Raw genomic sequence first — 22,896 nt, forward strand, 5'->3', positions numbered from 1 at the left:
TCTGGTCTAATCAAAAATCCCAGGAGAGTAACTGTAGTTGCAAGATTACCAGCATAATTTCTTAAAATGGAGAAGGCCAAACACGCTTCCAAAAAACATTCAAAAATTTGGAAGTATTTAAATCATTTCCCATAACTGTTTGAAGTCCTCCCTGTCTCCAGTCCATGACAAATTTTAAATTTATACCTGAAATTGAGCAGAAAAAATTATCTAAAGAACATATTATTTCTTTTCCCGGTGCTGATCAATCCAGGGATCACTGTTAGTTAACTGCAAATTGTAACTCTGTGCTAATATTCATTGTTCTCCATTTTTATTAAAATCTCCATGGTTTATTGTCCAACTTTCCTTTTAAAACCCTGATTTTAGTACTGAAATTAACTCAGAGAAGTTGCATTAACTTGAAAATTACTGAGTGAAGACTAACTGAAAATAAATTAGTAACCAAAGGCAAAATAGTAAAAATTATGTTAGCTTTCATTGTCATAAATGAAAACACAGGACATGTTTTTGGTACTTTACACAGAACTTTTTTGTTATTCTGCCTTCCTTGGTGTGGGACTACAGGGAATATGTAGAGACAGAATGAGAATTTTCATACTAGGTCTTCACTGGTATTAAATGCTGTATTATTTGATGGAACAGCATCAATTCTAGCAGCTGAGATTCAGCCTGGTATTTTTATCATTTTTTCCCTCTTCCTTGTCACTGATAGTTATAACAAGGTTTTCATAACACAAAGCCTCTCTTACTAGGCTCTTGCTGAATCAGTCTGGTTTCCTTTGGGAGCTCATTACACAATCTTGCTCCTTTGTCCAAGCATACTGCAGCTTTCACATACAACGCTTTGCATTTTGCAGCTGAATTGTACAACCAGAGTACAAATGTGTCGTTGAGTTGCATATGAACTTGATATCCCTGCTTTAATAGCGTCTTAGTCTGCTGCTAGTTTTGAAAAATTAAAGCCACCAAAACTGACTGCAATGCTGGGTTCAGAGTCAGTGGAAGGACTGGGATAAGGGGCGGTCACTTTTGTGGGAGAAGAGAGACAATCCAGTTTTACATAGACAAGTCTCTGCACTGCTTCCATGCTTACCACCTAAGTGCAGTGATTTATGGCAATTTGTTCCTTTTCTTATTCCCACTCCAGCCACAGGAGGAGCTTTCAGCTGCAAAGCTCAGTTTCCTCTGACAATATAGTATTACTCCTCTGACAGTAATACATCTCCTACAGCAGAGATGTGTTACCCTTTCTCAAATGCAAAAATATTCTAAGGCCAGTTATCAGCTACACTGTGATAAACAGATCCATTATTTCAAAGTATGAAAAATGAATTTTATCACAATATAACAAACTTGTCTTTGATACAGAATAGAAATTATCTTTCATTAATAACCTTCAAACAGCCCCAAAAGAAAATCCCTATGCAATTCAGAATTCTATCATAAATAAAGCTTAATTGCACTAAATTTCATGCATGTAATTATTCTCAAGAAACAGTAATTGTAGGTAATATAACAAAATGCTTACTGTGAACTGGAAAATACTTAAACTGGTATCTCTTTTTTAATTATTTCTTAAAAGAAAATATTGTAACACTGAAATTAATATAAGAAATATCATATACATAGACTGAGATTTTTCAGAGCCAATAGACCAGCTTGCAGTTCCCAACTTTCTAAGTCTTTCTGTATGAAGACAGCAAACATCCACTTCCAGCTGAACATTAAATCTCCCTTGAACTTCCATTCAGCAAGAATAACTAATAAAAATATTCCAAACAGAAGATTCTGAAAAGGCAACAAGATTAACATAGAATATGTCATCAGCTTCACTCAACTGGAGCAGACATTTAGAATATGTTTGGTGTCCTAACAGTCTACATGAATTATGTATGATGATAAATATTTAGAAAATATTAGCAGTAAGTAAACTCAATAAGCATGAGGTCAGCAACATTTGAACCGAGATGACTAATGACTTCATTTTACATGGAGCTGAAAACTTTGGAAGATTAAATGAACAATCAAATAGCTCATTTTCCAACTTCTGCATGATTTCTGTGTTGTAGAAGGCTAAACATCATCTTAATAATACTGAAAGTTTTGTAGGCTTGCCCTTGCTATATGGCTAAGCTTTTAAAAAAAGGCTCAGATAAATTTATCGGGGCATGTGACTTTCATTGGTCTAAAAATGTTGAAAACCACAAACACATTCGAAAACATAAATGAAGAAACAATGAAAAAGATAAACATAGAAAGAGCATACTTATTTGAAATACCAGTTGAAAGAAAAAAATTTTCATGAATGTATTGCCAATCAGTAGGCAAGCAGTTAATTTTTTATACTTAAACTTTTAAACAAGATAGAAGAGAAAGAAAACAAACTCTCTTGCCAAGTGGATGGGTTTGAGTTCTTCCATGACCTTAGAAATAAAAAAACTTGATCAGTTATTGGAAGACAGTGGCCAAAAATCTCTTGAAAATCTGGCCTAAACAAACAACTATCCATGGATCTCAGTTAAACATATTTAGTCATGAAATACACATAGACTCATACCTATTAGGGCAAGAATCAGCTATGATGAGCCACAGGAGGTGCAAGAAGTGAAGGAGAGCAAACTGCAAAGTGTCTCTGGTAAACGGACTCCTCCTTGCTACTCCTCCTTATTTATGGATAGTTACACATACAGCATGAGATTCATATTGTACTTTGGATTTCATGCATTTGTTTTATCTACAGTAGTTAGCGTTTTGACAATGATGTATCTGGTAAGTACATTTATTAGTGAACACCCTGAAAGATTTTTAAAATCTGAGTTTCATACTTTTCAGAGTGTTTTTCTATGAGAGAGTATCAATAATTCTTCCTGTTCCAGAGTCATATTGATAATATGAAGAGACATCGATGATTACCTGTTTCCACACCTTGATTCAGACAGCTGGCAGATACCTATGTCATTCCCATGAACCACGAACTGATCTTGCAAATCACCAGTAAGAGATTCCAGTGTTTCACTTGTCTAACTGAAAACTTTTTCCTAATACTTACCCTAAATCTTCTTTGCTGGAAGTGAAGATTGATTTCTGCTTCTTTTGACCAAGAAGAACAAATTGAGCACTGTTCTTTTCACAACCTATGGTGTACTGTGAGACTCTCATGTCTCCCTCCCTCAGTATTCTCTTTTCTAGACTACACAAACCCAGTTCCTTCAACCTTTCCTCCAAGTTCAAATTTCCAAAACCTCTTGCCATTCTTGTTTCTCTCCTCACAACTCATTCCAGTTCATCCATATATTCCTAGAAGTATGTTGTGCAGCTGGACACAGCTGTTTAGGTGAAATCTTAAATCCTGAATCTGAAAAAAAACCTTAATAATTACTTCCTGGATGTAAGACACTGCCCTTATCCTGAAATGGTACTTGTTCAGTTCTTTTTGCAGCCTTGTAAACTTATTTCATCCTTAGTTGGTCATCCGTTTTAATAAAGAGGCCAATTTTCGCCATACAAACTAGGAACTAACTTCTTAGTTTTCATACTTTTTTTTCACAAACACTTCATACTTTTTTTCCTGTATTTTACCTTGTTGATTTCAGACCTTTTCTTCAACTCTTAAAAATCACTTTGAGTGGTCATAAGGAATGACATTATGTTTAAGTCTTGTCTTTAGTTTGACTTTAGTGTTATCCTTCCATAAAAAAGATTAATTTGCCCATGAAAAGCCATTAGTGTCACCTGCAATAAATAATGTCTTTTGTTTCCGCCCATGGGAGTGAAAAAAGCTATTCTCTCTCTCTTCTTCAAAGTAATAATTGATGACATCATTGAGGTAATAAACTCACCAAAACACTATCACCTTGCTTACTCTGTTAGTTCCAATGACTTCAAAAAACCTAATGGTCTGAGCAATTTGAATGGAATTTGGCCCTGATGACACACTGGTCATTTTTATAGCCATTAGGTAGAAATATGTTTTCTTCTGTGTGAATATTGAACTTCAATTATTAATTCACTTATGACCAAAATACAGAATCTTAAGAAATTCTGTACTGCATACCACCATCATCTCTCCTCTTCTAAGAAAAAGTTGAAGAGACTAAGATCAAATATATAAGCATACAAGATTTAGTATTTTCATAGGTTGGATTCAATCTCTTTTCTTGCAGTAACATGAACATTGAAACAACTTCTTGCATGTAAACACAAAATTATGCCTCTCAGTTTTCTTCAAAGGGCTATTTTGTGTCTATATTTGTCTTTGTTTTTTTCCTTATTCTAATGCAAACACCCAAAAGGTCTCCAGAAGAGTTTTTCTTTCTTGATTAAGAAGGGCCTGAAACTTCTCAACACTGCATTCCTGGGATAGCTATCCCAGGGTGCCCACTTATTTAGCTGTATCCTTTAAAAGGGGGGAAATTCACATCACTTAGGAGTGAGGAGCACATTGTCGAGACATTAATGCTGAATAGTTTGTTTGTCTAGTCTCTTGATCAAATTCCCTTAATTGTATTACACAATTCCTTAAATGTTACACATCTAAAATGTAGCATAAAGGGTTTAGTGGATTGATATCCCCTACTTCTGTAACATAAAGTACATTAGGAAATCCCATTTTTCATTTGAAGTGGTCTGCAAAGAACTCAGAGCGGACAAGGATGAGAGGATTTGTTGTTACAAAAATGTTATGTGTAGTAATTAAAATACCGCATTTGATTCACTGAAAGTGATTGACAGGAGTATAGGCATCACTTTGATTATTTACAGACCCAGCTTTTCAGAACAATTTATTTAAGTAAAAAGATTTGGCAGTCTTTTATCCCCTGGAAACCTACATGAGTAGATTTGGCTCACAGTTTTATTAAACAGTGAGAAATAATTTAGAGGTATTTTTCTTCTTGCCCTCTCAGTGGGATATGCAGATATGGCTAAGGGACTTAGGGAAATTCCTTATCTGATCATGGTATTAGCAATAGATAAAGTTCAGCTTCACTTTTAACATACAATAACATAAGACAAAGTTAATATTGTTATTCAGATACACTTCAGTCCTCCTTCTAAAGTAATTCACTAACCTTGTTTATATTTTGGCAATCAGGATCAATTATTGTGCTAGGTGAGGTATGAAGACATCCCAATGTGTTCACAATGTCATTTTGGGCAAGATAAAACTGGTGTATAAAATACAAAGTAGACAGTAAAATTATGAATGTAACACCAAAATTTCAAAGTTTCTGTTTCGGCCACTCTCTTTTGGCTATTCTGCATGTCCAGTGGCAGGATGGGATCTAGCAGATGGATTTGCAGAGCCATTTGATCCAGCTTAAGTGTCAAAAGCAAGTCTTTCTTTTAGTTCTGTTTGCCGTCTGTGATATTAATTCTTTACTGAATTCTAATTGTGATCCACAACATAGGCATTTCCACATTATACCAGATATATCTCCAACAGTGGCAGTGACAGATGCTTCACAATGATATTCAAGAAACCCATATGAGTAAACAGAAGTGAATTTAGTGGTGGAAAGAGTGAATTTAGTAGCAGAAACAGACATAATCACTAAGGCATGAGGTTTATTACCCCTTCTGAAACTGCTGTTTTAAATCCATTGTCATAATTTTGGATATTCCTCTTAATACAAATGTCCCGTTCCTATTTTAGAGTAATTAATTGGGGGGCGGGGGGGGGGGGGGGGATAGAAGTTAGCAGCATGCTGTGCTCAAAAGCTTTATTATGCATTATGGAAAAAAACATTACCTTTTATGCATTTTAAATTTGTCATGCTGAAGTTTCATTAAATGTTCCCTCATGTTTTTAAGACATCAGGAGAACAGAAGCTAAAAGTATACAGTTTCTATGTCATTCTTTATCTTCTTTTATCAAGTACCCTCATAACAGATTGTCTTCTAGGATAAGCAAAATAACCTTTTCATTCTCTGTTTATATTTTTATAAAAATTTTTATAGCATTTTTATAGCCATAGGTTTGGTGATTTCATCATGCATTTCTGGTCCACTCTGAGTTCTGCTTTTTTTTTTAAGACATGGTGGCCAATTTCATATATGATATTCCATAGAAACATATCAACAAACTATGTAATGGTAATAGCATTTTTAAATAAAATTTCCCATCCCAGTTCTTGCAAACCCTAATGCCTTGGGTTATCCTTCACCTGATTTCTCACCAGCTCTGTTGAACACAGCTCCTCACTAATGTATCTGCAGTGATACCTAGATCCCTAACCTGAGCTGATATTGTTAATTTTAGACTCTTCTGAAGTACTCCAGCTTTTTCCTGTAGTGTTGTTTCCTATTTATCAGCGCTGAAATCTAACTGCCATAGCACTGAATTAATTTACTCCACCTCCTTAAGTATTTCTGAAGTTTGTCACAGTCCTCTGGGTAACTAACCAAAATAGTTCTCATCTACAATTGTGTTTATATCTACCACATGATTTTCTACTTTCATTTTTCCCAGTATCTGCTCACATTCCCTATAAAATCAATGGCAGTAATGCAGAACTTGATGAACTTCTAAGAGCTTCCTCCTTTCAAGTGTTCCTTGAAATGAGATTTGATTTGGGGAATAGGAGGAAAGAGAAAATGATGGCAGAAGTTTAGAAACAAAATCATTGTGTGAGGTCACATATATTTAAAAAAGGTCTCTAGAAAAGAAAAACTATACTTCATTTCCTACGGACACAGAGACTTGGCACTCACTTCAGATCTTCAGAGGATCACTGTAGCACTGGCTTCCTTGGTAAAATAACTCTTGTACACAACTTTAAAGTGCTTCTCAGTGGTAATTTGTGGATGGCTGTAGAATTTCCCAAGCAAAATTCTTCCCTGTTTGGTAATTAGACCTTCAAAATCAGAACGAAGGCTTTAGATTGGAAGAGTAAGTTGCTTCCCGTGATAGACTTCTGCACAAATTTCTTTTGCTTTCAGTGACAAGAACCAGAAGAAAGGTGGAAAGGTACATTTGCATCAGCTGGAGCCTGCTCATGCCAAACACGTTCAGTTTCTATAGACACATTATACTCGTCCACATTGGAGTTAGGAAAAACTGCAGACTGCAGCAGTCAAATCCTCATCAGAGAGAAGGTAATGAATTTTCCCAGCCAGCTGGACAGGAGAGAAGGTCCTTCTGGAAACTGATGCTACCTGATCACCCAGTGTTGGCAAGGAGTCATCAGCGCCCTGAGGCTTTGCGCCATTTTGATGAATGATAGCTGTATTTCTTCAATGGAAGGTAGATGCGATTTTTTGGCTAGATATTTAAAGGATTTCCCTTTTCCAACCAACATTACTTCACTCTTCCCAGGGTTCAGTTTGACTGGCTGCTCTGTGCTGAAGAATTAATTGCTTTGGCAATCTGACCGTCCAGAAGTGGGGAAGTCCAGGAGTCTATCAGCTGACATTACCTTGTAATTTACTCCCCTCTATTCCAGATTGTCAGAATAAATTTAATGAAAAATAACCTACCTTGTTATCATCACATAGTCCTCATCAGAGTAATTCCCTACAATGCCCAACATTAGCATAAAGCTGTTTTCTGACAGACTAAGTAGAAGAGATTATCCTGCAAAATGTTCTGACAGTAGAAAGTCTGAGTGGTTTACAGACCCACTGAGGGAAAAAGGTGTGAAGACCAAACAGAGCATGACCTGTCAGGCAATCTACATTTTGTTACAGAAAGAATTTCAATTCAGCCATCTCTGCTGACCAGAATATGGCATAAGAGGACTGGAGGTCTCTTAGGCTGCACTTTTGTAGCTTGATACCTCAAGTCTAGGCATTCTTTCTGGCCTTGGAGCCAAGCAGCACAGAACACTCACAACCACATCTCACAATGTTTGGCCCTATGTCTCCTCTCAACTCCATGCTGTGCCCAGTAACATATGATGTCATGTTTTATTTGCTGTTTTTGATTCAAAGTATCTGCAAGTAAAGTTGAAGCCTACTGGAGTGGGGTTTTCATAGCATGCTATTGTAAGTGTGTGTCACATGCCAAGGGGGTATGCCAGGAAGACTTGTGAAAGCATCTGAGGTTGCAAAGGCTGCTGGAATGCACAGGGGCATATGGACAAGAGTGCCACATCTGCTGCTGTCTTCACCATGCTGCCTATTGGGAATGGTCCTTGGTGCTTGCTATCACAAAACCATGCCTGGGCTTTGTCTCACTGAAGGTTAGTCACAGAAGGTCACCATGGACTAAGTCTGTATCTAGGAGCATGCTAACGAATAAGGAATATAGATTACTGGCAATTCATTTATCAGTCTCACTCCCTGGACTTATTTTATTTAGCAACATTAATATAGGATTGGGGAGGCTAGATCCAATCCCCCATTTATAGTCCAGGATTACCACCTCAATATCAGTCTTGAAAAGAAGAGAAGCTAACAAAGACCTCAGAATAAAAGTTTAGTCTATTTACAGAAAGAATCACAATTTAACGAGTAAGTTAAAGCGCAGTTTATGGAGTACTAAATGGAAGTATAGCACAAGGGAGTAGTTCAATATTGGCATGAAAAGGTGTGGATGACTGCTACAAGATCTGTCTCTGAAGTAAACAAGCAGTGTCTGCTAGCTATCTGTGGCTGGAAGGAGGCAGATCTTCAAATGTGGAGGATTTAAAACATTAGATAGGACTTGGGATCTCTCAATATCTTTTCCCGGTGTCTAGTACAAGGGAGTCCTGAACTCAGTTGCAATCAGCTTCACAGTATTACTGTAACAAGATTATAAATAATGCGTACAGTGTTTTCTCTAGTTTATGTTTATATGGCATTTTAAAGAGCATCTTTATTTATAGGGATGTAACCTGAGTCATCCACTAAGTTTTATTCAAATCATATTGCTTTCTTCTAGTCATAGCTCAATGACTAGACATATATATGACTGTCTGGAGAGTTGGTTGAATGTTAGAAGAAAGTACATTGCACATTTCCCTGAAGTGTCACAACACTTAAGGCTGTAATGCAGATATTTTGTGATTGCACCGCTCTCTCAACCCCTCATTAAAAATAATTTAGGAGCAAAACTGCTTTTTATGTGAAAGAATTTTCTTCAGTTAAATTACCCTTTCTACCTTCCTCCCCAAAATTTTTAGAGTCCATCATTCATTTTCTCCTAAAAAATATTTTGTTTTGGGACACTATCATCCAAGTCACATCTTAGAAAATTGTCTTTCTTTGAAGAGTCAGTACACCAATAAATCAGGAATCTGAAGGGTTTGATCCAATTATTTGTTATTTTTGGTGTCACACTGATAATTAATAGCTTGTTATTTGCCAGTGTGTTGATAAAATTAGCAGCGCATGTTGCTTACAATGACTAAACTGTTGTCTATGGGTCAGTATTGTCTAATACTAAAATACCAAGTTTTCTAAGGACTGGAAACCTCTACAGCTACATTTAGGCATGGTTAATGCTAAATTCTAACAATAATTGAATAGGCACGGTTTTTGTTTATACTTCTGTGATGATTGCCATGTTGGTTGACGCCAAGAACAGAAAGTGATCTCCAGATTCATAATAATGTAATTGTGACCAAGAGTCAAACTCTGAAAGTTAGAGCTGGAACTGTATGGATTAGATCTGCATCTGAAAGGAAGTAGCACAGAAAAATTCCCTTGAACTTATCAGAGCTTGAGAATTTTGCATTGAAGCCTACCATTAGATTTGAGTTAAAAAGTAGATATTTCATATTGCATATCTGAACCTTTGTTCAGTGAGCACAACAGATCTATTATGATTTGTGCAAGCTAAAAATTTAGACTAAGCTTTACAGCAGTTCTTCCCATTTATTACAGAGGGATGACACTAAAGCTTCACTCTGGGGAAAATAGAAACCAGATTTAAACAGGAACACTTTTTTTTTTAGTCTTGCTAGGGCATAGCCAATGGTGTGGACTTCAGTCTTAGCAATGATGCACTGTAATGAGCTGTAAACAGAGAATCTCACTAAATCATAACATGATCAGACAGAAATTAAGAGTGACCTTTACATTGAAATGAATGAAGAAGCAAGTTTGTTGTGCGTTACAGAACAGATTAGACAGCTACCTCCCCAGTAGAGCTGGCTGGGGAATAGAATTTTTTCCCACGAAAAAATACTGAATCATTAAAAGAATAACATGTAACGTAGGAATGCATCTATTTCAATATCTTCCCATTGGAAACCAGAGAAGCCCTGTTTTCTGACAGGCCTTCTCTGCAATTGCCCCAGCTCCTGAACCAGCCGGGCTGCCTGACTCGCAGGAACCATGAGCCACCTCCTTGGGAAACTGGGTGCCACAGAAATCCCAGCTCCCCAACACAGCTAGGCCTTCGCAATTCATAGCTCCTAATATGTCTCAAACTGCTCCAGAAATGAGTTCCTCCGGGTTTCAGCAGTTTCTAAATCATAGCTCCCACGCATTTTATTTTTTACATTTTTAAATGTATCTTAGACATTCTAAATAGAGACTTTTTTCAACATTTTAACTGCTTCATTTTGATTTTTTCTTCAAAGTATGTCCTCTGCTATGTATATGTTGTAATAAAGCAATTTGACACCTTGAATCAATGTGTAAAACTACTCCATTAGGACATCAAACAAGGGAAGAAATATTTGGAACAAGAAAGTAATGTGCCTCACTCAATACAAGTTAGAGTAGCAACTGTTTTATTGTTGTAGCAAAATCAAACTGGCACACAGATACTAAAAACAAGTACCAGTCTAAATTGTGCTGAGGGCACAATATTTTCTAGTTCAAAGCTTCAGACTTTTCCATGAAAACTCTAAACAAGAGACACTCTAAAGAGAAAAATAAAATAAACTCTGTGTCGGAAGCAGTCATTCTTTACAGTAAGAGCTATATTTAATCTATTCAAAATGTTTAAAAAAGAATACATAAATAAGTAAAAATAAAGTTAAAAAATTAAAACACAAGTATGATGTACATATATAATAACATATGAGAATAAGAACAAAACCAGAATAAAATAATTTTAACATATTTTGAAAGTTTTAAAATTATAAAAATCTACATTCTCAAAGTAATGCTAAGTTTAATCTAGAAATGTTTAAACAAAAAGTTGTATTAGTTTGAAATTGAATTCATTGTGGATTTTTTTTTCCTGAAGACCTTTGTAATCTTTACTTTCATGTTAAATTCAAATGGAAGCAAATGTCAAAACCCTCTAAAAACAGATTTTCCAGTTTTCCTCTCATTCTGTTTGCAAGCACCATGAGGTTGTTTTAGACTGCACTACAAGAATGTAGCATTTTCACTGGCAGTCTATGAACCATAACCCAGGAGATATTGTCTTTGCAGATATCAATTTAGATATCTACTATTTTGGTCTACAGTGTATTTCAAACATATGCCTGCTACGGAGTTGCCAGTTCAATATATATCATTCTTTGCGGATTTATTGTCGTATTTGAAAAGCGCCTTTAAAGGAAGCACATGAAAAGCAGATTGAATGAGACTGAAATGAATAAAAGCTGGAAAACTGGACACATTTACTGAAACATGGAGAACTAACTGTAGAATATAAAGCATTATGAAACTAAAGGCCTTTGCAGGAACATTGTGCATACTAATTACATCTTTTGGAAATTTCTCATTGTGAAGGTTTGTTTGTTTTTTGGGTTTTTTTGTTTTTTTTGGGGGGGGGTATTATCATTAAGCATCTGTCATGATTTTTTGGGGGGGGATGGTTGTATTAGCATTAAGCATCCGTCATGAAATTTTCCAAGCAAGTACCAAGTGCAGTTGTCCCACAGAAGTGCAGACCACGAGGGTCTGACATAGTACCTGTCCTCAGGAATGTTTCCTACCCAGAAATGTGAATTCCATTAGGAAAATACAAGTCCCAGTGTTCAGCCTAAGTAGGAATTTAAGCTGTTGGTTCTTTATAATGTAGGTAGCTGGAGAAGCAGTGGTGGGTTTGAAGTGCCTAACAGGTACTTAAATCTGTTTTTCTTATTTGACTGATTCATGGTATTATTGAACTTGCTTGTTAAGAAAGGAAAGGAAATGGGAAAAAAATCAGGCTGTTGTTATTTCTATTCAAAGAATCAAAATGACATATATTTCATTTTAAAACAGCAAATGTTTAAAAGCAAAGTCTTACATTACTGGGAAACTGAATTTATAGAAAGTTGTGGTTTGCTAATATTTGTATAATCATTCCAATATTTTAATAAAAATGGAAAAAATATGCAAAAATATCAATGGAAACAAGTCATTAAATAGCCTTTTTTTTAATTAAAACACTCTTTCATTTGAATCATTTAGCTGGGTTTTATTTTCTGTACATATTCAGGAAAATATTTTACCTAGTGCCTGCCTTCAGACCTAATGAGCTAAATTTTAAAATACAGTACCAGAGTTGCATACAAAAAAATAACTTTGGCTTGAATTATCCAGTTCCTTGGTTTTTTTAACTTTAACCAAAATGCTGGGATGTATAATCTGCCTTAGGGTGTGAGAAATTTCTAGAAACACATTCTTAGACATCCATATGAGAGGACTGCATGCTCAGCCTTCTCTGTGCACTAACAGAAACTCTGCAGCCACTAAAATGAGAATCAAAGCTATAAAATTAAGCCTGGGAAATGAGTTACACCAGTTTCCAGCCTTTTTTTTCCCTTTCTGCCAACACAGTTGGAGTGCTGTTAAGTCAGTCCATACCTTCCTAAAGATAACCACACATCATTTTTTTACCTGTCAGCCCTAAGAATCATCACTTAAATCTGCTGTCCTGAACTAACTCCTTAGAATGAAGCCTTCCATGCTACATCTGCCTTACTGTCTCCAGCAACTCTGCTGCAAATTATTCCGGTTCTGAGAGTGAAGCAGTGATGGAGTCTAGAAACAATATCCTGTTTCCAGAGTCCCTTAGAAAGTCTTGGGAAAAGTGATGATTCCTGTCACAGAGCAGTGACACTCTTTTTCCCTGGAGTATTTACCCAACTTTATTTCTACCTCAGAGGACATTTTTCATTCTCTCAACTATGCCTTGCCATAATTTCCTGAAAGGCATCCACATCTAACAGATTAAAACCTTTAAAGGTTGTCCAGTCTTCAGGACTTTCTAAGGAGCACCTCAAGTATTATGCTGGTCCAAATGTGGACTTTAAAACACCAGAGACATCTAAATATCATGCTTAACAGCAGTGGAGAAGTGTTCTTGCATCTTCCTAATCTCCAGATTCACCATAGGATAGCAGCTGTCTGTATAGATACCAGATATTGATGACTTGTGTGCATGCAACAATCGAATAGATATTATAACAGATCTTCTCTGTGGGAGGAAGATAAAGGTTGTGGAATACTTTGAATGAGACAGTAAATATAAAGCTATGGACTGCAGCAGATCCTGATCTGCAGGGAGAAAGATCAGTATAGACCTGCTCTAAAAACAGGCAGTGTAGAATTATGAAAATATCCTTACTACTTCTTCCTGTGTGTTTGTAGAAGCTTTTCATGCCAGCTTTAGGTTGTTATTTGCAGCGACACAGAGACTGTGCTGCTGTGATAGGAACAAGTCATGTATAGATGGTATCCTGTTCCATGCAAAGTACTAAGCCATCTTCTATGCCTACACCTTATTTACTACTAAAAAAGAAGGACTCATGGTTGGCAACCGATATTGATTCTCCCCTTTTTCCTACCGGGTGTACTGCTCCAAATTTTGCCCATTGTCTTGAGTTTCCCTCCAGTAGCTTGCTCTATGCTGCGTCTACAACATTCTTGGATGGTTTTTAATCACAGTTTTTCTCACATACTTTCCAAACCACAAAATATGGTAATACAAATCTCTCTGTCTCCAATGCAGATTAAAGAGGTTCCATTGCGTCAGTCAGAGAGCCAGAGAAAGAAGCAAGCTCCTAGCCTCAGTGCAGCGATTGTGTGGGCCCCCAAGTCAAAATTCTTGGCCACCTCAGTATTAAATTTATCTAAACATCAATCTAATTAGAAGAGCACTCCTAAGACCTCTCAAGACCTAATTTTCATTAGCTGTTGCTTATAACTTGATTTGAATGAAAGCAATGAGCCAGATTTTCACTAAACCATCTGTTAGATAATAACGATGAGATGTCATGACATATGGCCATTTAGTGAATATATTTCCAAAATTTAGAGCTATGTAATGAGACAAAATCCCTTGACATAAAAACATCTTCTTTCAAGGAGGTCCTGGGAAAGACTCCAGACACAGACAGATTCACAGATGGAGTGTCAGAGTGTATCACATATTTATTTCAGTACGACAGTTATACTTCAAGAAATAAAACACAACAACCATATGAAGTAACATTTGCTAAATCCAGCATTCCCATAGCTCCCTATCTGAAAACAGGTTAATCATGTCCATTCATTTCATCCAAGCATTACCTATCTCTACTATAGAAGAGCAGTAGACAGAAACAATAAACATGCTAATTGCAGGTTTAGCTTGTACAATATATCTTCCTCTTTTCATGCCAGCTTCCCAGTCCTCTTTCATTCATACCTCTAAGAGTTTACATACAAACACATGCTGAAATTAAATAACATACATCTCATGCAAAGAAGCAAACCCAGATTCTTAGTCTTGCTCAGGTATCTCTAACACAGTAGCACTAAAATACATAGATCACTGTGCTCTATTAGATAAGAAATACCTCAGCATGTAGCACTTAATTCTTCATAGCCTATTCCTCCAGCTTCAATCATTTCAAAAGCAAAAAAAATTCTTTATGCACCTCCAATTTTTGTCAGATGCATCTAAATATCTGTAGGGGAGTTCCATGATATCCTTCAGATGCTGTGCAGTAATGTCTAATTCATCATTGTTTGCAAAACAAAATGAACCAGCCTCTTATTTTAGAGGATACTCCCCCATATATTTTCAAATGATCTTTAATAGCAACTAAACCCTCCTTCTTATCCTACTAAGTTTTGCTGAGGCAGCTACAGAGAGACAGTTAAAGGCTGTTTGTAGAAATAGCAGATTATTTTTCTTTTTCTGGGTAAGTTAACATTTTAATTCTTTTAGCCCTTAAAGTTATTTTTGGTGGAACCAATAGAATCAGCCTTTGTGACAAAGCCTGATCCCACAGCCCTCTATTACTCTAAAGAAAAGCCCCAGTTTTCATTTTCTGTTAAAAAAATGTAAAAAATCCTTTTCTCCTAAAAAAACTCATCTCCATCACTCAGAACATCCAGATGTTGTTTTAATCTACCCACCTCAAAGCCATTCTTTGCATGAATAACTAGGAAATTTAAATCACCATAAACTAATGAAAACTGGGAACTGATTTCTTATCCATCCGTTGATTAATCACACGCATATGTCTCTCCAGCTCACAGCTGGACTTCTAGTGCCTAGGGAAAAGCATACCTGTAAGCTCCTTGAAAACAAGGAAAAAAACATTGTAGGGCATATATCATAGCGATAATAAAGCAAAACAGAGCATGAACAACACAGTCATCAAAAGGAAATTGCTGTGTTTTGGGAGACAGACAGAGTTAGTAATTTTCTGGAGTAATAATTGTGAAGTTCATGGCAACACTCCTTATATCTGGCAAAACCCGCTCAGGATGGCCCTCCTGAGATGCACATGGAGAACCAGGGGGCCATATCCACCACCATCAGTTTGGAGCACTAATCTGATTACAAAATGCATCTCTGGGAGTATGTATGTGAATGCATGTATGTGGACTCATGTGTGGTGATGAAGTGCAAATGTTTAAATCAAGACTTTTAAAGCAGGCTGATCAGTGTGTTATTTCAAGACAAGCATAGTTAGTAGTGATGGATATCTTTAATGTTGCCAAGATCCAACTGGGGCAGGTTCTCAGAAACTACAGAGGGAAGATAGATTATGTTTTCTTCTACTGAAATTGAGTCCCCACCTATATTGCTATAAATGTCAGATGTTTGACTTTTAAAAAGGTAACAGAATTGTTGATTTTAAAATGGAACAAGTTTTAAAAGGGTTAAGAGAACCAAAGAGCAGCATGCAGTCCCTCTTCTTCACTGATTACCCCTCCAGTGACAAGGAATGGCCAACCAGAGACATGAATACAATAATACCGAAAATACACCAAATCTTGAAATTGTTATTTACTTTTATTAAATGTCCATGAGAAAAGTTCCATTTACACCAGAAGGTGTTTGTTTGAATAGAACAAACAAGATGTTTAGAATATCAGGAAAAATAAAATGATATGCACAGTATTCTTCTTTCCACTGGAGTAATGCAAATATATTGCTGTATTTAATGCTGGCCATATTTGCTATGCAAGATGAAAAAAGTTTGCTCAGGGCTAGTAAAGCCTATAATTTCTGTGAGTGCTACTGACATTAGGAACCACTAGATCACATGTTTAAGAACAGCAGCATAATCTCTGAGGTAAATTTTTCCTTCTCTGGTTTCTAATACGAAGATGTTTCAATATTTGAATTTGATAAACGATTGACTGTTTCTTTTTTTCCCCTTTCTTTTCCTCCTTAAAAATGAAGCAATTTTGTCTTGCATACAACAAAAAAGGCGTACATTTCTATCATTTATATTTGACAAGACTGTTTAATTCTAGGACATTCTAAGGTGATATCTGTAAGAGTAAAAACATAGGGTAACAAACTGAGATATAAGAGAAGGACACAGTAATAAAAGATATATTCCTACATGTCTAAAAGATCACAGGAACTCAAACTCTCTTGGCATAGAGAGACAGATATTCAAATATTTATCATGCCTGAAATGTAGATAAAATATTAACTCGATTCCTTTCTTGAGGAACACTGAACTATGCGCTCAACCTGATGCCTTTATTCCAATGTTGTCTGGAGCCTCATCGTTTAGTTAAATCACTACATTGTTTAATGAACAATGTGGTGACTTAACTAAAAAACTGGTATGAATTAAAATAATAACCTAAACATTAACAAGCAAACAAGCATTAAACAGTATAATACCTGAATAAACTAGTGAACCATCTAATTTTAAAGGTGTGTGATCTAGAAAGGATTTTACTTACATCAAAGGGGAGCCCAAAGGGTTGAAATCTTCGCACCAGGCAAAGTGAAGAGACCTAAGTGTCAGAAACAATGATGTTTTACTCTTAAATACTCATACTCATTAAATACAACAATTTCATAGCAATGCCAATACATTCAGATGCAAAGGAAGTATATATTTATTGGACGTGCCTTCTGTGTTGCACTTTTGCAAAGTGATTAAGCTAAAATACTATTAATATCATTGGGGTGGCATAACAGCAGTTGAGAAAGGCCAAGAAAAACATTTATTGCACTAGTTTTCCCCACCACCATATGAAAAAAAAAACAGGTTTTGGAACACAGAAATCCTCCAGTTGGATCAAACTGGCCCTGTCTAGTCCATAATCTGCCTTTGACAAAAGCCAGCATCAGATATTTTCAGAGAAATAGATATGAACCACAGCAAAAAGCATGTTCTGCCTTTACATTAGTTGTCATTTGATATCTACTAGCACAGCTAAAAAGATTTAGCGCTACACTGTAGGACTTCTCATTGATTCAAATATCTGGGTAGAATCACATAAATACAGTAATAACCTTATAACTTCACCCTTATATTGCTCATTTTCCCTCAAGAGTTAGAAAACACTTTAAAAACCTTATAAGACAGAAAAAAAATACTCAATGTACCTTGGGTAACAAAAGGTACAGGAAAAGCATGGGGAGATTTAGTGACTGGCCAAACATCCTGTGTCAACGCAGTGACATTGCCAAGAACAGATCACCAAGCTCTTCATTTTGTCTTCTGTTTTACATTTGAGTACTTCATGGAAAGCCTTCCTTACAAATACCTTTAATATATGGATATAAAGTCAATATGAATCTTTCTGATTTAAATAGTCTGTTGGTCTAGATAATGTGATTATATTCATGCTATTGAACTATATCTTCATGAAAAGTGAAACTACCACAGCATACTGAATTGATATTGTGTTGGATTCCAATTAAATATGTGTTAGAGTGTAAATTCTCAACTCTTACTCATATGAGACCACATGTTTAGCTGGGTCACACTGGTGGTTTGTCCATGGTTGAGTCACATGGCAGTCTGTTATTTCCCCTGTTTCTTCCAATGAAAAAACTGATCAATTATGATTTCCCCCAAAGAAGTACAAAAGTCTTGGATGGAGAACTGTGTTTATAGGGATTAGCTGTTCCGATTCCCTTTGCAAAATCAGACCTGCATGAGTTAGCACTGTGCACCATGATAATGCAAAACCTTTTTATAAAATAGTAGCAGCAAGTCATCACATATATTTTTTTCTGTTTAAGAGTCCTGCTGGTTTTCAGCAGTGATATTCCCGAAGATGTGGTTCCATAAAGGATCAAGTGCTTTACTAAAGTTGAATCCAAAATATCAGAAGATGTTATCATTTATATCAGTGCTAGAAAAGCAGCAATTTTAGTTAAGTTTTAGCAATTATTTTAGCTGCATAATTACTTAGAAGAAAATAATAGTAATTTTAATGAAAACATGATTTTCTTGTAAATCTAAAAGACTGAAGTCAGCAATGGAGACAGCCATTGAATCTAGCACTTCTCAAAGGCAATCTACCTTAAATGGTCAAGAATAATCTATTTACTTACGTATCAGCAGGTGGATTTCTTAAGATTCTCTCTTTGCATGCCTAAGGTGGACACAACACAAAGAGGTCATTTTCAGAGGGATTGCAGATGGAAAGACTGGATGCTCGCCACTCATGAAAGTTTCCAAAGTCTTGCTGGTGGAAGAGTTCACCTGGAGGTTTGTTAGTACAGACAGCTGATGAAAGCAACAGAGTAGGCTACTTTTTTCAAATTTCTGGGTAATATGAGGAACTAAATTCCAGCTGAAAATTACTCTCTGCTGCAGAAGTTACCTTAGAAATTCTGACTGGTAAACAAACATATGCTTTTCTACAAAAACATGAAAAACTTCAGTGTCTAGGACTGTGGCAAAATTCAGTCACTGTCTGGAATAGCATTACCCTGAAATATTGAGAGTAAAATATCAAAAGACACTATTATACATCAATCTAGGCTCTAGAATATCATGATACTATCTCAGAAGTACTCATCTTGCTGCTGTTAAATGAGACAGGGCAAGAATTTCAGACTTACTTTTTTTTTTTCCACTCTTGCTTATGTATTCTCTGTAGGTTTGGGGGTCAGTAGCTGGTCTGCCAAACAGCAGCATGGCTATAGAAAGCCATTTTCTACTTGATTGGCCCATGAATATTTTCCCCATTCCCTTTGCCATGTATCAATTTGTTGGCCTTTTTCTTAAGTCTGTTTCTCTAAGTAGTCCTGTGCCACAAGCATCAGCCCTTTGGATTTAGACACAAGACACAGTTGCTTTCAGAGCCTGTCAGTGACATTCAGCGATCACTCAAAAGGGATCGCCAAATAGCAGCATAAATTATTGCATTACATCTTAGTAAACGACTTTATTTCTGCAGCTTATCAGTTCCCTCTCAGCCCAAAAACAGATGACAGGAGAGTCCTCATTTTTCTCCACACTGAGTTACTGTAAAACAGTCAACTAGTTTGGTTTCTCTGGAGACATAAGTCATAAATTGTCTTAGATATATTTGACCGTACGTGAACCAGCTTTAAACATGTAATGTGAGAATTTATGCTCTGGTTTCACAGAATTATTGGTTTGGGTGTTTTGTTTTGTTTTTTGGCAAATTAATCATGTAATCCTTGGGCAATAAGTTTCTTTAGGTTGAAACTACTATCTGGATTTATGACAAAATTTAATGTTGTGAAGAAAATGATGGGTATTTTATGTGTTAGTACTGTCTCCTAATGTTTTGAGAGTAGTTTATATTTTGCTACCAGTCAGGATCCAAGGAGGAGCCACACAGTTCAGTGTGACGTAGACTTCTAAGTATAATCATGGGCTTTTTTAGCATACAAAAATAATTTTTTCAGAAATCAAAATTTAAAAAAATGCCTAGAACAAAATCTTAATCCATTATTATGAGTCAACTTTTTTCATGTATGCAGGCCAGGTGTCAGTTATTAGTATTAATTATTCCAAAGTTATACTACTCCCATTTCCAAAATTTAGAGGAACTGCATCCAAATAGTTCTCAGTGGCAAAGATTTCATAACATGGAGTTTGAGGGGCTGCAAGAGCTTCTGGCTTTGGAAAACAAGGATGTCAGGGAAGCTGTTTCAAATCTAGCTCAACCCAACATTGGTTGTTTTAACTAAAACAGACAGAAATTAGAACTGCTTGCTGAGATTAGTTATGTCCCCAACTGTGTTTCTAAGTCAAGAAAAGTCATGTTCCAGGCTTCTCTCTGTCCATAAAGACTATTCGCAAACTCAGAGAAACAGGTCACATTTTAAGCACACTTAGCAGCCTAGAAAAATACACTTAGAAAAAAGAAGTTTGAATTTGAAAGCTGCCTTCCAGCTGAGAGCTCAGCAGCAGTGCAGAAGTCATCCTAAAACTGACTTTATTGAACTTGTCTTATTTCTCAGCAAAGAGAAAATTGTATATTTCAGATCCAGCACCTTGCATAGCACAAACTTAATTTTAAAAGATAAGTAAAGAACCAAAGAAATAGAGAAGCTGGACCTGGAATAATTCTCTCTCTCTCTGGGAAAGAATTTCTACCCAGGAGCATTACTTTATATATAATTATTTGATAGGTAATGACAAAGGACCTAGTGATTAGAGAAGCTGTCAACACCGCAGATTTGCCAGCAACAGAAAGCATCTAGAGCCCTACATGGAAATAAGTGTCGCAAAGCAGATTTTAAAATGAAATGTGCCAACGATGCTTACCTCATTGTATAAATTCTTGTTGCACTTCTGAAATAATCTCACATTTATGTTTTGAAAGATAGGAAAGTGATACAACTCAAGAGCTACCATCCTAAAAAAATGACCGTACAACAGAGTATGAGAACTTTTACAAGCAACGATAACTCACTTATAGAAGGTTCTCTAAATAATATCACCCAGAAGTGTATAGAAAAAAGTGGTAATAATACATGAAAGACAGGAATGTACTTTGTAATTTCAGAACAACTTTATATGTCAGACTGCCAGATAAATATTTACAACACACTCCAAGTTAGCTGAACTTATATGACTTCAACCAGGGGAAACTGCTTCCAGACATGAAGGTCGTGAAACATGTTATCAACTTTCCAGAGCCTGCCTTCAAAATCACATTGAAAGCGGAGAGCTGCACGGCTGTCTAGTGTTATGCAGACTTAGAAACACTGATAGGAGGTTTATGAAAGCCTCCGAAGGGGAAAAAAAAAAGATTATGCTACTATTATTTAATAAAATCTATAGGAGGTTGTTCTTTATATACAATTCTAATAACCATGCCTGGGAACACCAACCTGTGGCGTAGGAGACCAAGTAGATTGCTGAGATTTTGAATGTGGACAGTAAGAATCATGCTGACAAGAGAGAACAAATGCATAGAAAGTCTGTGTAGCAGGCTTCTAGCCAGATTTGCAGTGTCAAGTTGTCTTCTTTTAAAAGAAATGTTACCAGTGATACACAAGAGTGGAAAGGGAAAGCATACCAATCAGAAAAGTCTGTGAATGAAACCTAGAGACCAGCCAAAGTTGTCACTTACAGCCACAGTCACAACTGGCAAAGATGAGTTATTTGAGAGATGATGAAAATCTTTCAGACAATAAAGAAGAAAACATGAAGAATGATCTGTGTTTCTAAGTCAAGAAAAGTCATATTCCATTTAGTATTCTTATTATTCTCTTATTCATTGAATAAGTTAATTCATTTTATGGAATTATGCAAAAGATCCTCTGTTCTGTTAAACTGAACACAGATAGAAGAAAACTATTTCCGGTATGAAAAAACATTGCAATTTTAGGCATTGGGTCATGTAGACTAACTTCTTCATATTGCAGTTAAAAGGGCTGTTTTGCTGTCAATTACTATTTTAATCATCACATCAGCATCACTGACGATTCTCAGCATTCCAAAAATTCCCAGTGAGATCTTCCTCTTATGGAAATGTTTGTTTTCTTTTTATTTGCTTTCTGTTTTCTGAATGTTAGGAACATTTTAACTACATAGCCAAGTTTTTCCTCACAACGAGGAGGGCTAGAAATATCTTTTGTTTCATTTGTTTGGACTTTTTTTTTGCCAAAGAAAAGCTAAAATAGAACATGCAGTACTAATTTTCTAACCTTTCATCATCATGAGTTTATGCTCATCTGGAGAAAGCAGAGAGGAAAAGATTAGTATCTTAGCTATTTTGCTTGCAACACTTGTGATTTTTACTGCTTCCTGCATACCCAGGGTTGGTTATCACTACTTCTATTGGACTCTACAGGACGCTTTTGTATACTTCTGCAACTACTGGATATCAATATTGCTACTGAAAGAACACCATAAAACATTGTAAAAAAGTAACAAATCACACTTTTTTTGGCAGATTCTCACAGAAAACAATCAACACCATTAACACCACTCTGTGTATAAATGTGTACACAGGTCAATGAGTTTAGAAATATTACCCAAATAATCTGAAACTTGCTCATCATGTCATGCAACAGCAATATTACTAGTGAGGCAGTGAATATGTTAGCTCTCAGCACATGCCATAACGCATACACTACACATGATGGAAAATATTAAGGAAAGGCTAAGTAGCAGACTCATATAGAAAGGATTTCCTCAGTTTTGTCTACTTTCTATATCTAAATGTTTTTATATAAAGCAGAATGATAGTGTATGTTGTCCACAGCAGACATGATACTTTTGCCAACTTCGATCTGAGACCTGGGAACTAAGAAGGCCACAGTTTAGACCCACTACTAAGACTCATATTGAGTGCTGGAAAATTGATCCTGGTGCCTAGCAAGAGCAGAAG

At 36.1% G+C, this 22,896-nt stretch overlaps 1 protein-coding gene across 2 annotated transcripts in view; it reads right to left on the reverse strand.

The window, feature by feature from the left end:
- Positions 1–14,810, reverse strand: part of ANGPT1 (angiopoietin 1) — a 258,402-nt gene extending 243,592 nt beyond the window's left edge. Inside the window, exon 1 of one of the 2 annotated variants that reach the window (XM_067290417.1) lies at positions 14,658–14,810. In XM_067290417.1, the coding sequence (XP_067146518.1) occupies positions 14,658–14,665 (8 nt within the window). In that variant the 5' untranslated portion in view covers positions 14,666–14,810. Of the gene's footprint in view, positions 1–5,072; positions 5,091–14,657 lie in introns of those variants that run through there. The other variant, XM_067290416.1, reaches the window with a different exon arrangement.
- Positions 14,811–22,896: the final 8,086 nt, after the last annotated feature.

This window comes from Apteryx mantelli, chromosome 2 (assembly GCF_036417845.1).
Source record: "Apteryx mantelli isolate bAptMan1 chromosome 2, bAptMan1.hap1, whole genome shotgun sequence".
NCBI classification, from domain to species: domain Eukaryota; kingdom Metazoa; phylum Chordata; class Aves; order Apterygiformes; family Apterygidae; genus Apteryx; species Apteryx mantelli.